This window comes from Podarcis raffonei, chromosome 1 (assembly GCF_027172205.1).
Source record: "Podarcis raffonei isolate rPodRaf1 chromosome 1, rPodRaf1.pri, whole genome shotgun sequence".
In the NCBI taxonomy this organism is placed as follows: domain Eukaryota; kingdom Metazoa; phylum Chordata; class Lepidosauria; order Squamata; family Lacertidae; genus Podarcis; species Podarcis raffonei.
Window position 1 is genome coordinate 68,368,781 of NC_070602.1, and position 20,478 is coordinate 68,389,258.

Sequence of the window (20,478 nt, forward strand, 5' to 3'; positions counted from 1 at the left end):
TGTGGGCCGATTGTAGTTTCTGTGGAATAACAGAGGCAACTTTTCCCTTAGCATTACAACTAATTCAGGCTGCCAGACTGGTGATTGGGAGCAGCTGCTGGGACCATATAACACCAGTCCTAAATGATCTACAATGGCTCCCAGTACATTTCCAAGCTCAATTCAAAGTGTTGGTGCTAACCTTTAAAGCCCTAAGTGGCCTCAAGCCCTGTATACCTGAAGAAGCTTCTTCACCCTCAGCGTTCAGCCTGGACACTGAGATCCAGCTCCGATGGCCTTCTGTTGGTTCCCTCACCGCAAGAAAATAAAGTTACAGAGGGCCTTCTTGGTAGTGGCGCCCTCCCTGTGGAACGCTGTCCCATCAGATGTCAGGGAAATAAACAACTATCTGACTTTTAGAACACATCTGAAGGCAGCACTGTACAGGGAGGTTTTTAATGTTCAAGGTTTCTTATGTTTTTAATATTTTGTTGGAAGCCACCCAGAGTGGCTGAGGCAACCCAGTCAGGTGGGTGGAATAATAATAATAATAATAATAATAATAATAATAATAATAATAATAATAATAATGGCATCAGCTTGAAAACAAACAAAAGGCAGGGAAGATGCATGTCTGTGAGTTCACCAATTTCATCATATTTATTAACTGCAGCAGTTTCCTTCATTCCCATACCGAAAACAAACCAACCCAAAGAAGTACTTAAATCACAAGACTGGACAGCAAGCAAGTTCCAGTGTAGTCAATTTCACTCCTATAGTTTTGTGTGTGTTTTTTTAAAAGACAATGTTCTCAAGCAAAAAATGTTCAAGACTAAATTAATATAAAATGTTATTGAAATGGTGGGGCATTTCTTTTCTTGGAAATACAGGTTGCTTTGCATTATTCTTTTTTAAAGGGTGGATGAAAGCACATGCAAAAACAGGGAACATGCTACACATATCTCACTGTGCCAATATATGGCAAGACAAAGAGGATCACTAATGATGCTATGGACACTACTTTATAGGTGTCAGTGATGTTTTTTGGCACACATCTAATGAAGAAGTACTGATTACTTCTATAATCTACTGAAAGCTGGTTCAGATGCTCTCCAGATGCTGCCTGAAGTGCAACAAAACCTTACAAAGTGTGTTTGATCCAGAAACCATAGGATTGAAAAAGTGTCTCTGTGTGTGTATGTTAGGCAGTTGATGGATCTACAACAGAGGGGGTTAACCTTTTCCAGGCTGATGGACCCACAAGATTGGTTAGTAATGTGGGTTTTTTGGGGTGTTTGTGGGTGTGGGTGTATTAGGCTCACAGTGGGGGCAGGAAAAGCCTTTTGAAATCACAGTATTGCAGTGGGGGCACAAAGCAGAAGTCAATACTTTAAAAAAACAAGCACTCTATTTTACTGTGTTTTTTTAATAAAAGAAAAGGAGTACAAGTACGGACAGGTCTTGGGGGCTGCAAAAAACCTATCGGGTGGGCCAGATATGGGCAAGCCTACAGGCCTCAAGTTAGCTGCTCCTGGTCTATGAGATTGTCTACCGGTCTCTTAAAAAAACACTTTTCATCCCTAGCCAACAAGAGACGCTACACGTACAAAAATATGCTCTTTCATACTTCCTCAGACTGCAAAGTCTGACACTAGGGCCAGAGCTGTGAATGTGCAGTCCTGGTTAGTTTCTTCAATAGTACTGATTGTCTGCCTAGATGACAGGAGCAGGAACAGAAGAGCTGGATTCAACCTTTTCTACTGGCCCACAGATGATCAGCCCTGTTACAGAAGCTGCCACGCAGGGCTACAAAATGTGCAACCCTAACCTGACGGATATTTCTGTAAGTGCTGTTTTGCACAATCATTTCCTCCTTTTAGACTGAATTGGTGGTCTTTAAAAAGCCGCAGAATCAGGAATGGGCGTTTGCGGGGGGGGGCAGCTCTAGAAAGGAGATCATAAAAACACTTACATTTAAGTTGACAATGTTAGTCTCATATAAGATATGCTTCAAATTCCATGTTATATCTTTCTACTAAAGATGCAGAGATAAGAAGATATAAAACGCTGCTACTTACTTTCTAAGGTTGTTCAGAACCATGATGTTTATGTACATGTAGTACAAGTAATAGCTATATGGAGGATTTTTTTCACTAGTCCAGTTATCAGGGTTGGGGCTCTTGTCAGAGAACATGTGGTCACTATGCTTGGATTCATCATCCACACTATCAAACCCTGTCACCTAGGAATCCAACAAAAACAGATGTGTGTGTGAATCAACTTCAGCATGAACACATATATATATAAAGTCAGGGCTTGGCTAGTTGTCTGCATGGCAAGTCACTACTACAGGGAGTGGGCACTCAGTTGTTGATGCTTGTATCTTAGGCCAGAAATTCCACAATTTTCCCTTTTCCTTCCAGATAGCAAAGGCAGAAGACATTCCACACAATCAAACACTACCTACTGAAGTGTGTACCCTCAATAGTTAAACTACAGCCAAGAAACATAATCATTATACTTTTTGTGATAGGGTGGGGAATTTATTGGTTTAAACTGTGAACCAGAATAGTCTGAATCACAGCTGAACCCAAAGCCCAAATTGTAATGGCTTACTCAGAAACAGTTCAGCTTCCAGCCATATAAAACTGGCATTGGACTAGCTTAAGTAGTGTCGTTAATATTTCTACAGAGCAGAATGTGCATGTTTACAAAAGAAATGTTGCTGTCAATGAAAATGGCTACTAAAAATAGAGTCCCCACTGCACCTGGGTACTATTTATTTTAATAGAATGTTCTTCATGCCCAGGGTGTCATTATGCTGAACGTTTCCCAAACTCCCACGTCACAAGACTGACGGCTGCTGAGCAAGAAAACACTTTGGGTATGTGATGAAAAAGTTCTACTGCAGTCTTCCTTAAACCCACTGCACCGCTAAAGCATTGCAGACTCTACAGAAGAGGTGTGGAACACATGGCTCTCCAGATGATGGACTCTCATCAGCCCCAGCCAGGCTGGCTAGAGGTCAGGGATGATGGGAATTGCAGTTTGAAGCATCTGGAGAGCACCAGGTTGGGGAAGACTTGCCTACTGAAAGGAGGAAGAGTGGAATTTTACATGTGGGGCCAGTGGCAATGCAGTGGTTAGAGTGCTGGACTAGTACTTGGGAGACCAGGGTTTGATTCCTCACTTGGCTATGAAGTTTGCTGGGTGACCTTGGGCCAGTCACTACCTCTCAGCCTAACCTCCCTCACAAGAAAAATGTCCAGTAGCACCTTAGAGACCAACTAAGTTTTTTCTTGGTATAAGCTTTCGCGCGCATGCACACTTCTTCAGATGCACTGAAACAGAAGTATCTGAAGAAGTGTGCATGCACACGAAAGCTTATACCAAGAACAAACTTAGTTGGTCTCTAAGGTGCTACTGGACAATTATATATATATATATATCAACTGCGTCAGACCAACATGGCTACCTACCTGAATCTATCTCCCTCACAAGGTAGTTGTGGGGATTAATGAGGAGCAAGAAAACTATGTAAACTGGCTTGAGCTCCATGGGGGTAAAGGTGCGATAGAAATGCAACAAACAAACAAACATATGAATAATAATATACAGGTGTTGACACCTGCCGCAACTCCACCTCAGCCAGACCTCACAAACTGCCTAAGTTCACCTGCCACAAGGACTGTTCTTCTGGTGGTATCCTGGGCGGCTTCTTCTCACATCACTTTCATGGAAGAGGCCTGTAGCATTCCTGTACCAGGCATATAATATCAGCAGTACCTAACATGGCACATAGAAGCCCATGCAGTAGCACCTCCTCCTGACACCAGTATTAGCCCTCCTGGAAACTGGGGCAGCAGTGAAGTAGGGAAAAGCCACACTTGTAATCTCCTTCCGTAAGGTCTCCAGCTTCTGATGTAGCTTTCGCATGGATAAGAGCAGCACTCTCCATGCCACACTAGGAGAGGCCCTGAACATTCAGGCCAGCCAATCAAGGCAGAGCTGCATGTTCTAGAAGCAAACACCTCTTTCACAGCCACAGGGCCCACAACAGCTCTGTGACACTCATGTGTCAGTGTTCACACCAAAGATGGTAGAATCATAAAACTTGAAACATTTTAAAGTTTTCGCCAGCAGAGGGAGCTGCGCCAGAACAGCAGAAGAGGTTGCTGTTACTGTACAGTGGTACCTTGGTTTACAATCATAATCCGTTCCGGAGGTCCGGTTGTAAACCAAAACAGGTTGTAACCCAAGGTGAGCTTTTGCCAATGGGGCCTCCCCCCAAAAAAGGGTTGTAATCCAAAACAGTTGTAATCCAAAACGGTTGCAAACCAAGGTACCACAGTATTATTAGGAAATGTGCACACAGTCTCAATCAGCAGGCGGTGGCAGCTTTGACAACTGCAGGTACCTAATCAGCGGATGGGGGACTGAACTGAATTCCAACACCTGACTGGCACATAGTTGTGGGGAAATGGCTAAACACAGTAGTAACACACTCAAATCCTACTGATATGAGCCTGTGGCTCTTGTAGAGGCTCTTGCACTTAGTGGTAAGAGATTTTGGAGCAAGGCAGAGAAGGGGCAGGTGTCCTTAATGACATACACAAAAGAAAAACCAGAACTTTGTGCCGAAGCAGCTGAAATTCTGCACCAAGATAGAAACTGAATTTGGCAACCTGTATAAATTATGCAACTTGTGCTCATTTTGCATAATTTATTTTGTTTTTGCTATCCCCGGGGCAGGCCAAAGCAGTATGCAGAACATGGGTGACCTGTTCACCAGGAGCCTTGCTCAGACCCCTGTCTCTGTGGCTCTTTGAGTTTTCATCCCACCGAGTATTTCCAAAACATTGCAGTTTTAAGGATGAGAAACTTCCTTTTAGAAGCAGGGAGAGAGAACAAAACAAAAAGTTATGGGTTTTGGAACAATTAATTCTGCACCCAATACAAAATGAAGGCATGCAGTGTGATCATAAAACGACTTGATACATGCAGCCCTGAAGAAGGGCCATCCACATACTTACATATTTAAGGAAGAGGTGCAGCTCTTTATGTTCCAATGGGTTGATAGTTGCCTCAAACAGAGGTAAGAAGATGTTCTCTAGCATTTTGCCAAAGCTAGGCAGAATCTTTTTTGACCTAAAAATATCACTGAAAGAAACAAGAATCTTAAATATATATTTATTTAAAATTTATTTATTTATTTAAGATTTATTTATTTAATTTATTTATTTATTTATGGTTTATTTGCTTAGAAAAAAGGCATGATTCTTAGAGACCAAGTATACTGACCAAGGGATGGGTATAATGCCTGGTAAATGTACAGAATGCAGTTAAGATATGCCTATTCCCCAAAGCATGTGGGGATTATGCAGAATGGCTGGAGAATGTACAAAATCCAGCCAATATTTCCCAAGGCCTGTTGAGGATTATGTATATTATGTACATAATTTCCTCTTCATGGATGGATTATGTGCACATTCTCCACAAGGCCCAGGGAAAGTGCACAATGGCCAGATGTTAAGCACATTAACAACTAAACTTGCATTTTCCTTAATGTTTACATACAGTATGTGTGCATGTATATATGTGTGTGTGTGTGTGTGTGTGTGTGTGTGTGTGTGTGTATGTATATGTGTGTGTGTGTAAACACACACACACACACACACAGCTTATGCTTTAACTGACCTGTCATATTTTTAATTCTTTATTATAAGCAAGGAAGATTTAAACTCAAATATCAATCAATAACATTACCTAGTAATTACCTGATGAGAATTAGTTTCCTCTACAAACCTGCCCCGAAACAAAATATATTGTCTCAAAATTCAGTCCTGAAATCTCTCCTAATGAGAGCTTCAATTTGAGTGACTAATGCAGCATGCATACTTGTTTGCATTATGCTGAGTAGAAAAACTAATGATAGCAACCTGCTTCCTAATGAGTAATGTGATTTATGGGGACTTGAAGTGCCTTGTGGACTCATTATTTAGCTCCCCAGTCAATGCATGTTGGCCATGTATCATAATCTCTAGCAAATAATCATGTCTTAGATACCGTACTTGCAGATGCAAAATTTATAGTTAAAAGTATGCCAGCCTTAGTTCCCTATCACACTAAAAGACTTGTATGAAAATTATTTATCTATATTTTCAGCTTGCATTTAGTCTGATATGTAGACCAATTCCCATTGCTAGTTTGAAGCGCATTTTGATTAAACAATCACAAAAATTACAGAGGATTGCAGTTGATATTTTACATCATTTTAAGCATGTTTTCAGTTCAGCCTTAAAAGCAGACCCAGCAAAGGTTGAGGGGCGCCATTGGGCCTCCAAACATGTACTAGCCTGGCAGGGGAGGCTGTGGAGCCAAGCAGAAGCTCCCAGGTCATTCAGCATGTGCATACAAGCCAGTCCTACCCTGTTAATGGCGCCAGTCCTGCCCTGATATATGTACATCAGAGACAGTGCCAGCATCATTAACAGGGTGGTGCTGGCCATTGCACACAGGCTCAGCGTACCTAGAGTACAAGCTTAGCCCAGCCACCACCCAGCTAAGCTGCATCTACTTCAAGTAGATGTACCAAATGAAGTTTGGGGGGGTGTAGCAGCAGCCCCACATTTAAGGCAATGTGCTGTTTGGCTTTTAAACATGTCTCTGCAGCTTACACAACAGTGATATTTACATGTGATGTTGGTTTCATAAAAGTGATACACTGCTTGATTGTAAAAAAAAAAAAAACACACCCTCAAAGCTGTGTACAAAAGATGTGACCAAAGACAACATTTCTCTACCTCGCCCCCTCCTGCTCTGTTCAACCAGCTAACACTTGTACAGAAATACAATGTCACATCATGTATCTTCCTCTACCTAAACATTAATGAGAGAAAGAATGGGGCATGGGCAGCCATGTAACAAAGTGCAAGGTGAGGAACGACTTTTTCCTGTAAAAGACTGCATGCCAATAGATTGGGCAGGAACTGCTGGTGGGCTGATTCAGAGCCTCTCCCTTTTCTCTCTCTCAAATACCCCCTTCCTCTCTCTCCACCCCTTGCAGTGCCACCCAAGTGGCTGACAGGAAAAGGGACAAATTGCTCATCAGGGGCCTGAACTGATCGAGTGCAGGCCTAAGGCCATCCCAATATATTTTGGTACCCAAGGCAGAATAGCAAATGAAACCCCAAATCAATGGGGTCAAGTTGTTTTGGTGCCTGAGACAGAAAAGACCACCAACACTTCTTCTACAGGAGTAAAGATACAGTAATAACACTCAAAATTAACTACCCAAGGCAGTTTCCTCACTGTGCAATGGTAGGGCTGGCCCTGTGCAGTAACTCCCTCATCCCTTGATTTTCTATTACTCCATTCATTCTCAGTTCCACTCCCTTTTCACCTCTCCTTACAAATAAGGCCGAGGGCTGCAGGTTCCCCACTTGATTTAAGGTAACATGTATTTCAACTGATAGAAAAAAGTGAAATTGAGTTGTCCAGTTTTGTCCTCTTTGCTTCACACAGGATACTGTGGTAGCTGCCATGGGGCAAGGCTGTTTGCATTACAACAGGAGAAGAGAGAAGATTAGATCAGACTTCCTCATTATTTTTGAGAAAGTAATTACATGATGAAGTAATGCTTGCAAGGAAAAAAACACGATTCAGATAGAGAAAAAGTGCACCCATAAGGCTAAAAAACAATGACACAAAGATACTTACTATATTCTAGGGACCTGAATCATCCAACGCATGTGCGGTGAGTAAACTTTGTGCCTGATGAACCACTTAGCTAAATTTGGCCATTCATCTGGAGAACGTCCATAAATGGACAGCCGAGGTTCTGTGTACTGGTATTTACTTTCTTCCAGTTCACGGGCAACTTCCTATTCAAAACCAAGCCATTATTACATTTCTGCCAGGAGCAACACATAATCACAAAAGCTTTACACACAGATCTTAATTTGGAAATATGTCCATTGAAATCAATGATCTAGAGTGTTAGCCATGTTTTGTGCAGTCCCCCCCCCCCAAATATATTTGTGCAGGATCCAGAGAACCCTGATGCATGTTTACAAATTTATTCATGTCCACTGACATTTTTTTCTAACTTGGTCAAACAACAGCCCCCAAACCACACAAAGAATGGGACTTGTACACCTCTTAAACACCCTTTTTGTGATGCACTGCAGAAAAAAATAGTAAAGTTACCAGCTTTGAAAAGCCCTTTAGTACATTCCTAACTTCACACACACATCTCTATACCACAGTTCCTGTGAAAAAGGGTGAGCAGAAAACCTTGCAACTTTAGAGCACATCTAGCTTATACAGATGTACATGTCTGTCACACAAGACATCTTGTGTTCTATGAGGAGTTCAGTTGCTTTCAGGATTCAGCACCTCATTGGCTCAGCAGCATATGCTGCAATTAGCATATTTCACATTACTAGTGTTTTTACAAGACACTAAGAGACACAGGGACTGAAAGGATTCAAAATCTGCCTACCTTCACCATACGAGCAAAATATTCACCACCAATATAGTTCTCTGTTTTCAAGTACAAGTCCCTCAGCTCACTTGCACCAACTGGATTATATTTGGAGTTGAATTTATCAAATCGGTGAAATGTCTGGCGATCCTGAGATAAGAGGGGAAATGTGTATTCAATAAACTGAGTATCAGTTTTTAACAACTCACATATTGTTAAGTCATATTATTGCAATATATTTATTTACATCTACTTGTAAAATATCAAAATGTCAATATATATTCTTAACTAAAGCATTCTTTAAGTAACAAAAAATATATATCACAAAAACCAAGAGAGTAATCTTCTCCCTCCATACATGGCTCAAGTACAAAATCCTGATCTCCATATTCAATTTCATCTACTGGTCAAAATGTACTTACTGCATGGACATCTAGTGAGTCTACAGTGAGGTCATAGGGATCCATGTTGAGATTTTCAAACACCTGCTTTAAAGTTAACTTCTTGCCTTTTTTCTCTCCCACTATCCTGTTTGGCTCTGTTTGGTATGTGTGTTTAATGAACCTCAGCAAATGTTTCTGGTTCATACAGGCAGCAGCATGGATATGGGTGTCAACCTGAAATCACAAACAAGATTATTCTGGCTCAGCTGACATCAAGCATGCATATTTTACTATTAGCCATCTGGCACAGCAGGTAATTTGAGAGATATTGAGCACCTTTCTCTCAGTGTGCTATGAAGCACTAACTTCAGCAACGACAAGAGTCATCAGGTATCAGCTTTTGGGAGTGAGGAAGAATATTCTTACATGGTTGAACTCCCCTTTCACCAACAATGTAATCTATGGATCACAAAACTCCCATTGTCTTGTCAAATGTACCGGTAGTCCTCAGGCTCTGGTCAGATGTTACTTCTTAAAAGAAAAGGAGGAAACCTATTCTGAATACATGTATAGTCAAAGCTATTAAGGATAAGAGTCCTACTAGTTGTAAGATGTTCATTTGGAATTCAACATGCTTGTGAGACACAACACATATTCATTCACCTGCATTACAGTTAAAAGGTAAAGGTACCCCTGCCCGTACGGGCCAGTCGTGTCCGACTCTAGGGTTGTACGCCCATCTCACTTAAGAGGCCAGGGGCCAGCGCTGTCCGGAGACACTTCCGGGTCACATGGCCAGCGTGATGAAGCTGCTCTGGTGAGCCAGCACCAGTGCAGCACACGGAAACGCCGTTTACCTTCCCGCTAGAAAGCAGTACCTATTTATCTACTTGCACTTTAAGGGTGCTTTCGAACTGCTAGGTGGGCAGGAGCTGGGACCGAAAGACGGGAGCTCACCCTGCCACGGGGATTCGAACCACCGACCATGTGATCGGCAAGCCCTAGGCGCTGAGGTTTTACCCGCAGCGCCACCCGCGTCCCCGCATTACAGTTAGTGAATGTTCATTTTGTGAGTAGAGACCCATTCACAGAATGGACTTTTCCATCTCCTCCTTGCCCCTGCAGCCTGCTGTGCCTCATGAAAATCTACTCCTGAAAATTGGGAAGCTATTCTGAAACATAATGCATGTTAAGTAGGAGGCTGCAGCAGGAGGGAGAATTCACCAGAAATCAGAGAATTCCACCACCCCTTGTGCAGTCCCTTGGATCTAAGTCATTATGTATGCATTCTGCACAGACCCTCCTGGTGTGACTTTGCATTTATACATATTTTCTTTCCAAATGTGTTATTCTGTTCCCACCCCCTTTCATGTCAAATATGTCTTATTTTGACCTGATTTTACTTCCCGTTTCTCAGCCTATCCCTGACCTCTAGTGAAGATGTCTGTCACAATTATGCTAATAGAATAGTGGTGAAGTCATCCACTGTTATGATCCTGAAGCTACATCATTGCGTTGCAATACTTTAAATAGTAATACAAAACATACTAAGGAGTGGCTGGGGAAATCCAGCCAGATGGGCAGGGTATAAACAATCAAATTATTATTATTAGTAGTAGTAGTGAATTTAATTATGTTACACAATTCATTGCATTTTATTTATTTTTATTCAGTAAGGTACAGTATTTCACATTTTAACATCTTCATTTGTCTTGTTTCCCTAGGGACTGATGGAATGCTCCTGTTTCCATGAGAAAAAAACAATCTCTCAGTAGCAGCAGAAAGGACAGAAGGAAAAAACTGGGTGTGTAGCATCTGCTAAGGCTCTGAGAATTGTATTACAAGGACTTCAAAGATGGGGAAAAGGAAAGATGAAATTGACACGATTTCTCCTCATCTCTGCAACCTCTCAGTTTTATTGCCTCCAATGTCAATTTCACTTCCAGGGCAAAGAGGTTTCTCTAAACTACTTCTGCAGGAGTGAGGGGGGAAATGTTTTCAATGTTTTTCAATGTCAATTCCAGCTCTTGGCAGTGTTTGCCACAGACCTTAGGCAAAATGTTGCACATTATCACCAGGTGTGTAACGAGTGCTCCCTTCACCACTAAAGTGGAGTCTAGATAAACCCCTTTGCTGGAAAGGTGAAATTCAAGAAGCCAGTATTAATTTCAGCTCTAAGGTGGAATTTATTCAGACTCCCTGAAGTGACAGGAAAGTACTGTCAACACCTTTCTCTTGCCCATGCTCTTAAGCTAAAGCAAGTTCTATTTAAAAGATATGTTTTCCACTCTGCAGACTCAATGAGACAAACAATAGGTAGCAATCCAACAAACAGTTGAAATCATCTGTGAGGCACTCTATCCTGACAACTTCTTAGCCTGGAGGACTATCTACATACATCACAAAAGATATTAATACTTTTAGTAGAGAATGTCTGATTACAATTCAAGGTACAACAAGCTACACTAAGTACAAAACAGAATGACAGCTAAGCATGAGTGAGATACCTGGCCCAGATCCTGCCATGATAACAAAACAAAAGCAATCACCCAGCAGAAGGGGCTCTCTTGGTAGTTGCATTGCCCTCAGACATTGGGCAGGGGGCTGACCTAGGAAGTGGCATTTTCTGTGGTAGCCCCTCCCCACAGAAGCATGTCTGGCACCTTCACTCTAGCTGTTATTGTAATTTGTGTGCAACTGTTTTTAATACTGTATTTATATTGCTGTAACCCACCCTGGGACCTTTTGGTGAAGAATGGGTAGTAAATCTAATAACAATATTGTGATGATTTTGCTGGAAGTTTCAGCCACAGTGTATTTGGCTCTGTAAATGATATAATATTTATTTATAGCAAGCACGAGGGTCATGGGTTTTTTTAAGAACACCCAACTCAATGAGGGCTTTCATGGAGGAGCAGTCTCATACCTGATGTCTTATACATTGTTGATAATCATAATCAGCTCCATAGAAGAAAGTGAGAACGGGCAGCAATAGCTTGAGTATGCAAATTACAGAGAGTACATTTAGTCTTTATCAGGATGTTAAATGGAAATGACTGCATACAGTGGTACCTCGGGTTACAAACACCTCAGGCCACAAACACTTCAGGTTACAGACTCTGCTAACCTGGAAGTAGTACCTCAGGTTAAGAACTTTACCTCAAGATGAGAACAAAAATCGCACGGCAGCAGCGGGAGGCCCCATTAGCTAAAGTGGTACATCAGGTTAAGAATGGACCTCCGGAATGAATTAAGTTCGTAACCAGAGGTACCACTGTATTTAATAATTCCACACACACACACCCCGACCAAGTCAAACTTGCTCCATGAAAAGGAACAGAATCTTCATAACACCTGCAAGATGTTTATACTGAGGAGGGGGGAAATGCCTCACATTCAACAGCTCATTTTGCAGTTCTGGCCTCAATGCAGAGATCCAAGAAGGCAACACTAATAATTCTGTACCAGGTGTGGAGATCCTTTGGCCTGAAGATGTTGCTGAACTGCAACTCGCACAATCCCTGGCCATCAGCCGCATTTGCTATGGCTGAAGGGAGCTATAATTCAGCAACATCTTCAGGGCCAAAGGGCCCCCATACCTGGTTTATACAATGAGGAAGGAAAGATCACTGGAAATTAATTTGTCCTAGCAGAAGCAATGGTAAGCTACTTCTGTCCCACAATTGTGAGCTGGTTCCAAACTTACTGCATGTGTGAATGAGCCATCACATATCACAAACAGAAGTTCCATGTTATTGACAAATTTCCTGCTTTTCCACGGAATCCCACAAAACACAAGGAACGTACTTCTGAGTAAAAGAAAATGCCTAGCTATTACCATTTTCTTAGAACACTACTTTTCCAATGGGATCTCATTACTGCATCACCATCTCCACAAGTGTACCTAATAAAATGTTAAGCCACACAGAGCAGCATGTTATCTAAAGGTCATAATGTACTCTTGAGCTTAAAACCAGTTTTTGAAGCTCCTGGAGTTTTCAGAAGGTAGTAAATGCCATGTAACTGATTAGCATTCTATAAACAGACAGTTCATTAGCGCACACTTATTATTCACCATCATAATTTAAAATCAGCTTTGCAAATCAGTTTCACCAAAAAGCAGAGTCAGGCTACATGCCATTAACCTTTGGTTCTTATGATCATTGTACATAATTCATAACTGGATTTAGTCTTTAATTTTCTATTAAATGTGCTTTGTAACAACTTCCACTAAAACCTAGAGAGTTTCATCAACAGCTGTATTAAAACAGATGCTTAAAACATCTACTAACACAAGGATATTTAATCACAAAATCACTGTTCATTCAAAATTGTGCAGCCATTAAACATGCAAAATGAAGTTTACTTTGGCACATTTAATGTTATTAGAGGAGGATGAAGTCTGAGCTAAGGGTATAATTTTTAGGCAGAAAAACAATATATACCGGAACTATACCCTTACAAGATCTGGAAGGCTGTGTGGCCAATTATTTTTTGCCTGCCATAGTCATCTTAAGTCCATTATAGTTATCTGAACCTGTCCTCAGATAACATTTCCTCTTAACAGAAATGTATTTATTTATTAAAACAATTTTTACTAAATAAAATTTATCCTGCCTTTCTATATTTTTCAGACTATTGTCTAATTCAAGATTCCAAGATATTTATACATATTCCTTCCTGCGCACCCTAGCAAAGTTACTACAGAGATACATATATATTTGTTCACGTGATTTCGCAGGCGAGATCTCACCTTGAAAAAAGTGAGATGCCCCCAAATACACGTTTTTGGGCACCACGAGAGCACAGCCCTGAAAAATGCTCGTCTTTAAGGCTCTGTGATCTTGTGTGGTTCACGTGACTCGCAAGGGAGCACAAACAAGAGGAGGCACATCCCGGTTTTGGGATTCAACATGTTGGAGGGTATGCTGCAAGCAACTGAAACAGAGGTGCATCACACTAATATATTTTTCCTGCCATCTTATTCTTTTCCTCATAATTTTCTCACAGTGGCTGGCTAGATGCCTGTGGGAAGCACACAAGCAGGAACTAAGTGCAACAGCAATCTCCTTCCCTGTGGCTTCCAGCAATCTACCTACAGGACAATCTTATAAACGAGCACTTTACATCTCTCCAACCCAAGCTAAGCTTTCAAGCACACTGAATGATTTTGACACCTTCCACCATTTCAATGACACAGGTGTCATTTGATACTCTTATGAACACGTCTCTATTAAACCTGTCACCAAGATAGATAAATATTCCATATTTAGATCAGTGATAATTACATTGACAGAAGGGTCTTGGTCACCCTGTTCAGAATTATGATCTATGTCTGTCCAGCACTTTCCTTTCATAGCCTCTCACTATAAACACTACTGGTTTTTCCACCTTAGGGCATCATAAGATATTAGCCTAATAGCAGAAGCAGTTTACAAAACTTCGGATCTTGAAAGCTTAAAATGGCTTCAGCTTCAATTTTTTAAAAACAAGAGTTGGGAACTTGTGCCCCTCCAGTTGCTCTGTACTGTGACACCCCTCTGTTCCAGGAATGAGGGGTGTTGCCGGTGTGGATTTACTATGAAACTAATGAATCTTAAGCTTTGGCGCCCCTAATCCTGAAGGGGCCCCAGAAGTGACTTTAGTCCACATTGTTTTAAAATTCTGGGTCTAGTGGACCCAATTTGAGTTGCATGATGCAAATTGATTAAATTTTTGTTGCATATTATTCCGACAATCCCGAAGTTTGAGAGTCAGTAGCACACATGTTGTAAAGGTGGAGCGTAGTTGTAAGTTGGATGTTTTCCCCCTATTTTGTCCCCCCCTCCCCTGTTATTCCTCTAGGGTTCTCTTAAGACCTGAGGAGGAGGACAGGGGCAATCATTCCAGATGGCAAGCCAAAATGCTTGCACTCATTGAACAATTAGAAGAGCACAACACTGATTTCCTCTAAGGGTCTCTTTTTTTTTCTTTTGGAGGGGGTTGTCATAGTGTGTGTTGTTTTTGCAAGACTTTACTGTAAATAAATAATTGAATAAGTACTTCCAATGAATCTGGGGACATTGGCAGTTCACTTGGAAAAGCTTCAACCTGTTCTGTTTACTGCCTTAATCACGCTTTCCAGGAATGACTTCTTTTCTTACACAACCTATTTTGAAACCAGAGAACAGAAGCAATATAACTATATACTGACTCTGCACTGTAAAAAAAAAAGTTCATTATATCACAATATGCTGTACATAAATATATTTTTCTGTGTTTACATTAACACAGGGCTGTATAAACTAATGCATATGCACTATTCAACATTCTCCATAGTTTCACCACAGTGTCATCTAATAAAAGTATTAATTTATGGACACCGCCATGAAAAGAACAGCTCTTAAGGGCCTGGAAGACTAAGTTTTCCTTTACTTTTCAGTGTTTCTTTCTTCTCTAAAATTATTTTTCTAACCAACTTCATCAACCATGTGGAGTTATGCCCTGAATGATTAGTACTGTAGATCAGAAAAGGGCATGCAAATGAAGAATTTTTTGGTTGAGGGATCTGTGCCAGCTAGATAGCAGGAAACATTTTATTCTTAGTGAGAATACATCCCTTTAAACTAGCACATATTTTGAAGTCCCACACAAACCCTTACTCATACTATACATTTACAAACTTATGAGTCCAGTGCATCAATAGAATAAAACAATAAAAATTAAAGTCTTAATTTATGACTTACTAATAGCAGAATTCAGCTGCTGTTTTTAGGAACTCACATTGTGCCTAGCCTGGACTGTATAAAGTCTGGAGAGGAGTGTGGTTGCATTATCTACAGAAAGTGTTTAAGTATTAAATCTTTGTATTAATAATCGCTAAGATTAAAACAAAAAAGCCCTGCGAAACCAGACATATACTACTTCATCTCTACTGTGCTGCTTTCAATTCTCGGCAAAGCTGCCACCCATTCACAGCCAAGACATGTTATATGGCAATAATTAAGCAACACTTCTGGCTGTTGAGATTCTTAGTTCACAGCAAGCCCTTAACAAGCCGGAAGAAGGCAGAGTTAATTCTATGAGGGTAATGTTTATGCCATCCTCGCCTAAGGAAGGTCATTATGCCCCTACTAAGAACATGCAATCTTTTTGCCAGACATTCTTAGGCTGTTGACTGTCAAAATCCATGTAATAGCACACCATGTCATCTGACATTGAAGGTGGTTTCTCTGAACTATTTTTAAAGGCAGACAATCCAATAGGCATAGGATTTTCTTTTAGTAGCATTATCGTTCCAAACTGGTTCTCCCATCCCCTATTTCATTTATACATTCTTTCTTTTCTCAAAGTCAGCAATTCAGATTTTGATTATTTTTGTATCTCATCCTTTGACCAAGCAGCTCAACCCTCTCTGCTTTGGCTATTTCTTGCAACATTTCTTGCTGTTCCTTACTCATATCATACTATTATGAATCATACTGCTGCAAGATGAAATAATGTTTTCCATAATATTTAATTCAACTTAACATCAAATGCTTCTAAAAAGTGGCACTGATTAGAATAAATCACAGACCAATCTTTTTCGTACTTACCTTTCTCACATTGTAAAAATCCCGATGAGGATTACTCTTGAGTTCTTTAAGTTCAGACATTTCATTTAACATCTCATGTAAACCAAACTTAGATCCTAGAAAGTTGAGCCGCTTATGGCAGTATGTTTTTCTGCGGAAAAGGAAATACCATACCTTAAGTATCATCCGACAGCAAATGAGAATGCTTTTACTTAAATAATCATAGAATTGGAAAGGGACCCAAAGAGTCATCTAGGTCAACCCCCTGCAATGCAGGAATCAGATATCCACTTTAGAATTAAAAATGCAACTTTTTCTTCTTCTTAAAGGTGTTACAAAATACTGGAGCTGTAGGCCAAGCACTGCCACTGATCAACCCTGTTCCAATCCCACATTTGAGAGATTCAGACTATTAATACTACCTCACCGCTGCAATCCTAAACACATTTACTAAAGCGAGACCCTCTTTCTTTGTCCTTCACACAGACAACCAAAAGTCAATATCAGAGATCAAGGGCACCTTTCAAACAACAAAAAACACTCAAGGAATATGCAAAGTCAGGCTAGAGAAAGGCATGACCTCAGGAGAAGGACTGTAGCTGGGAAGTGGGTGTGGCCTGGAGACAAGTCCAAGGACCAGACAGAGAGTTCTGGAAGATCACAGATTACCCCTGGGTCTGAGGTCCCCCCCACCCCCGGTTAACACTGTATGTCCGGGAACATCATTTAACATAATAGGTTTGACACTCATAGCAGCAACGCAACTGTTGAAGCATACAATAGGCTAGCATTAGGGAATTCTCAAAGTTAAACAAAGCCATACGTTGGGCCATCTGCAATGAGAGCCAGCACATGACTGAGGTCAAGGGTGTAAGTCTGAAGATCAGGATAAGGCAAGTTCCACGGCTCATCAGCTTCCATCATTTCTTTGCTCTCATAAACGAAGAAAATGCCTGCCTTCATCTTTACAACATAATCCAGGTTCCCTGGAGAATCATCAAGATTGTAAAGGTCCTGCAGGTCTTTTGGGGGTGGATGAAAATCTATAAAAATGTCCGAATCAATAAATTTCTGTCATCATTCAAAATACAGTATTGTTTCTATTCACAATATTCCAACAACAAAAAAGCAGTAATAGACTTATGAAAATCATGAAGTGCTATATAGGCTACCTACTGTCACATGAACGTCATCTTAACTCTATGCAACATGGTACTATGGTACCTATCAGCCTGAAAACATGGAGTGAAACCCAACTCATGCTTAACCATTTATTTCAGTGATATTTGATATTTATGGCAATGTTCTTTACCATGGACCAAACTGCATCCATGGCCCAAAATCCAGAAGTTCAGAATGTGTTATATGAAAGCTATCCAAGCAAAGTATGAAAAAAGGTGATATTATACATGGGGCTGATACACCAACATAAACATTTTGAATTGGGATGCAAATCAAAATACGCTCTGTAAAATCTCTGCAGTCTTAAGTATAGGGCGTACAATTAGTGACCCCTCCAAATATTGCCAGACTACACCTACAGTAACCATTGGCCATACTGGCTGGGGCTGATGGGAGTTGAAATTCAAAAACATCTGGGGTTGCCACAAGTTGTCCACCCGTGATTTAATGTTTGCGCTGCTGAGAGGGAAGAATTTTTGTGGCCCAAATTTGCAGAGTTGCATAGGGCTGAAGCCAATATGTTCAAGAAGGATAGAGCGTGCTAAACGTGAAAGCTGGGTGTGCAAATCCCTGTTCATATCTGAACAGGGTTACAAGCTAATCCCCACTTTCACCATTCCTCAAAAACAAGGGTTGGGGGAAACCCCATCTAGCAAAGCTGCAAGAGGAACTGACTTACTTGTATAATGCTGTGGGTGATTAGTTCAACTAACAATGTTTCCTATTGGAGTGATGGTTGCTGAACCTCCAATTAAATATTGAAAGTGCATTGCTAATTTGCCACCAAGCATAGTGTATGGACTTGACTAGCATTTTTCTGAGCAGCAGTGAATATATTGCACAGAACTGCACTGTCCCTATATCTTTATGTGATTATTTACTCTTTAAGAACAAAATGGCAACACATTTATTAGAGTAAAACCTAATGCAAGGCTGGAAGTAATACTATTACCAGAATATTGATCAAGTGGGCATATTAAGAACAGTAAAAGTTAATCATCTCTTAGGTTTTCATGCACCAAAACCTTTAAAAAAACTGCAGCTAATTTACCTGGAAGTACTTCATCTTCATCTTTCCATTGTTCATTTCTCATACTGCATAAATATTGGGCTGTTGTCCTTGGAAAGCGATGGTAAGCAAGGCGACAATACTTCTCTCTAATAAGGAGAGCTTTTGCCAAATTCTTGGCAGCCTGCTCATAATCATCAACAGTAACCTGAAGGGAGAAATTATACAATTAACCACTAGAGTTGGGGGTTTTTAATGCTACTGTAAACACTAATCCGAAACACATTTGCTTGACAGCTAGGCCTACTTCTCACTGAAGCAATAAATCAATGTGTTGGTCGTACCACTGTAGATTGTAAGTTGGTGTTCCTCTATACACAAGAATTCTCTACCCACAGAAAACTAGTACAACATGGAGGAGACTGTTCTCTGAAATCTTATTAACTATGTTGAAGACAATCTGTATTTGGATGAGCATTCAATTGTGGCAGCCTCCACTTGTATCGTGAAGTAAAATTGTTTAATATTTACCATCTCAGTGACAGGCATTAAAACCTAGAGATTTCAATATAGCCTACAAATGTCATTAGGATTTCATCTAGGCAGACCAGTGAACCAAACCATTATAGAAACAGTCAAATCTACCCTATATTGTCAATCAAAATTCTTCATGCATTTACCTCCAGATGAAGCAAAAGGCTTCTTATGATAACATGTAAATACTTCATGCACAGTTCCACCTGTGTCTTAATACTTCCCTACATAGATCAGTAATGTAATGGTGAACTTTAGCTGCATCTTGAAGCTTTTAAGAAAGTATGTACATTAACCCAGGTTACCAGCACCCTGGACATATACGTAACTCGCATCTTACGCTTCTTTTACCTACATATTTGCAGCTATGAATGGAGGGGGTTGATGGGAATAAATAAATGGAGAGTGGGCAAAACCCACTCACACATAGCTACAAGCACAGGCTTACTCAACTTCAGGAAGGCGGAGCAAGCGTGCTCCGGTAGCATCCCAGAGCCTTCGCGCCGCCTTCCCAAAGCCAGGTGAGCAGCCCTTTTCCACCTTGCAGCGGGTTGGGTAGGCAGTTCCAGGGGTTCCTTGCTTTATGTGTTTTTGCATTTATTTGTGGCCCCCTGAAACCCTCGTGTAAGATGTGAGTTACCTGTATATAGTAGTTTTGGAAATGATAGCAATGTGATCAGACAGGATGTACAACACTTGCTGGAAGAGATCTCACTTGGGATAAGAGAACCCCTTTACCTCAGCTCTCTGCCAGGTAGCAATACATGTTCATGTCAACATGTTTGATCATTATCTGAAGTTGGAGAGCCAAGTGCTGCTTCACACGTGCACCGGCTACATATACACCAAGAAGAAACCGCCTACCTGCACAAATGGAATATGGAAGTCACCGTGGAAGGTATGCATGGGCCTCCTATTCCAGGTAATTATTTGGGCATGTTATAATCTGCTCAGCTCTTTGTGCCCCTAACTGAAGGCCAGGAGGAAAAGAGGATGAGAGAATAATGGCCTCCTCTGATCCCTGTGCAGGTCATTTTTTATCTTACATCCGACACAGGTAATAACTTGCATCTGTATTCCAAAGCAAGATGGTAATACTGTATTGTGTTTTTGTTAATTGACAAGACAAGTGTTACATGTCTACTGAACAGAGAAGGGTGGGGAACTGAATTTGACTAACCAGCAATACTGTTATCTTGCCTACCACCTGTGGGCCAAATCTGACAGGTGAGTTGGGTGACTATTTGTTAGTCACCTGAGATCACAATGCTGCCAGGTGATCCTCTTTTTGCCTGCACATTCTGAAACCAGTCTGAGTGCTTTGCAAAGCCCACTGTAAAGTGCTCTGCAAGA

The 20,478-nt window shown here is 40.9% G+C and overlaps 1 protein-coding gene across 5 annotated transcripts in view; it reads right to left on the bottom strand.

Moving 5' to 3' along the window:
- The window catches only part of AMPD3 (adenosine monophosphate deaminase 3), a 33,552-nt gene that overhangs the window by 5,321 nt on the left and 7,753 nt on the right, over nt 1-20,478 (bottom strand). For all 5 annotated transcript variants that reach the window (XM_053391279.1, XM_053391288.1, XM_053391306.1 and 2 more), the window contains exons 4-11: nt 18,634-18,799; nt 17,224-17,443; nt 16,422-16,551; nt 8,887-9,081; nt 8,483-8,614; nt 7,699-7,862; nt 5,013-5,139; nt 2,058-2,221 (exon numbers count right to left, since the gene is read on the bottom strand). In XM_053391279.1, coding sequence (XP_053247254.1) covers nt 2,058-2,221; nt 5,013-5,139; nt 7,699-7,862; nt 8,483-8,614; nt 8,887-9,081; nt 16,422-16,551; nt 17,224-17,443; nt 18,634-18,799 — 1,298 coding nt within the window. The remainder of the gene's footprint in view (nt 1-2,057; nt 2,222-5,012; nt 5,140-7,698; nt 7,863-8,482; nt 8,615-8,886; nt 9,082-16,421; nt 16,552-17,223; nt 17,444-18,633; nt 18,800-20,478) is intronic.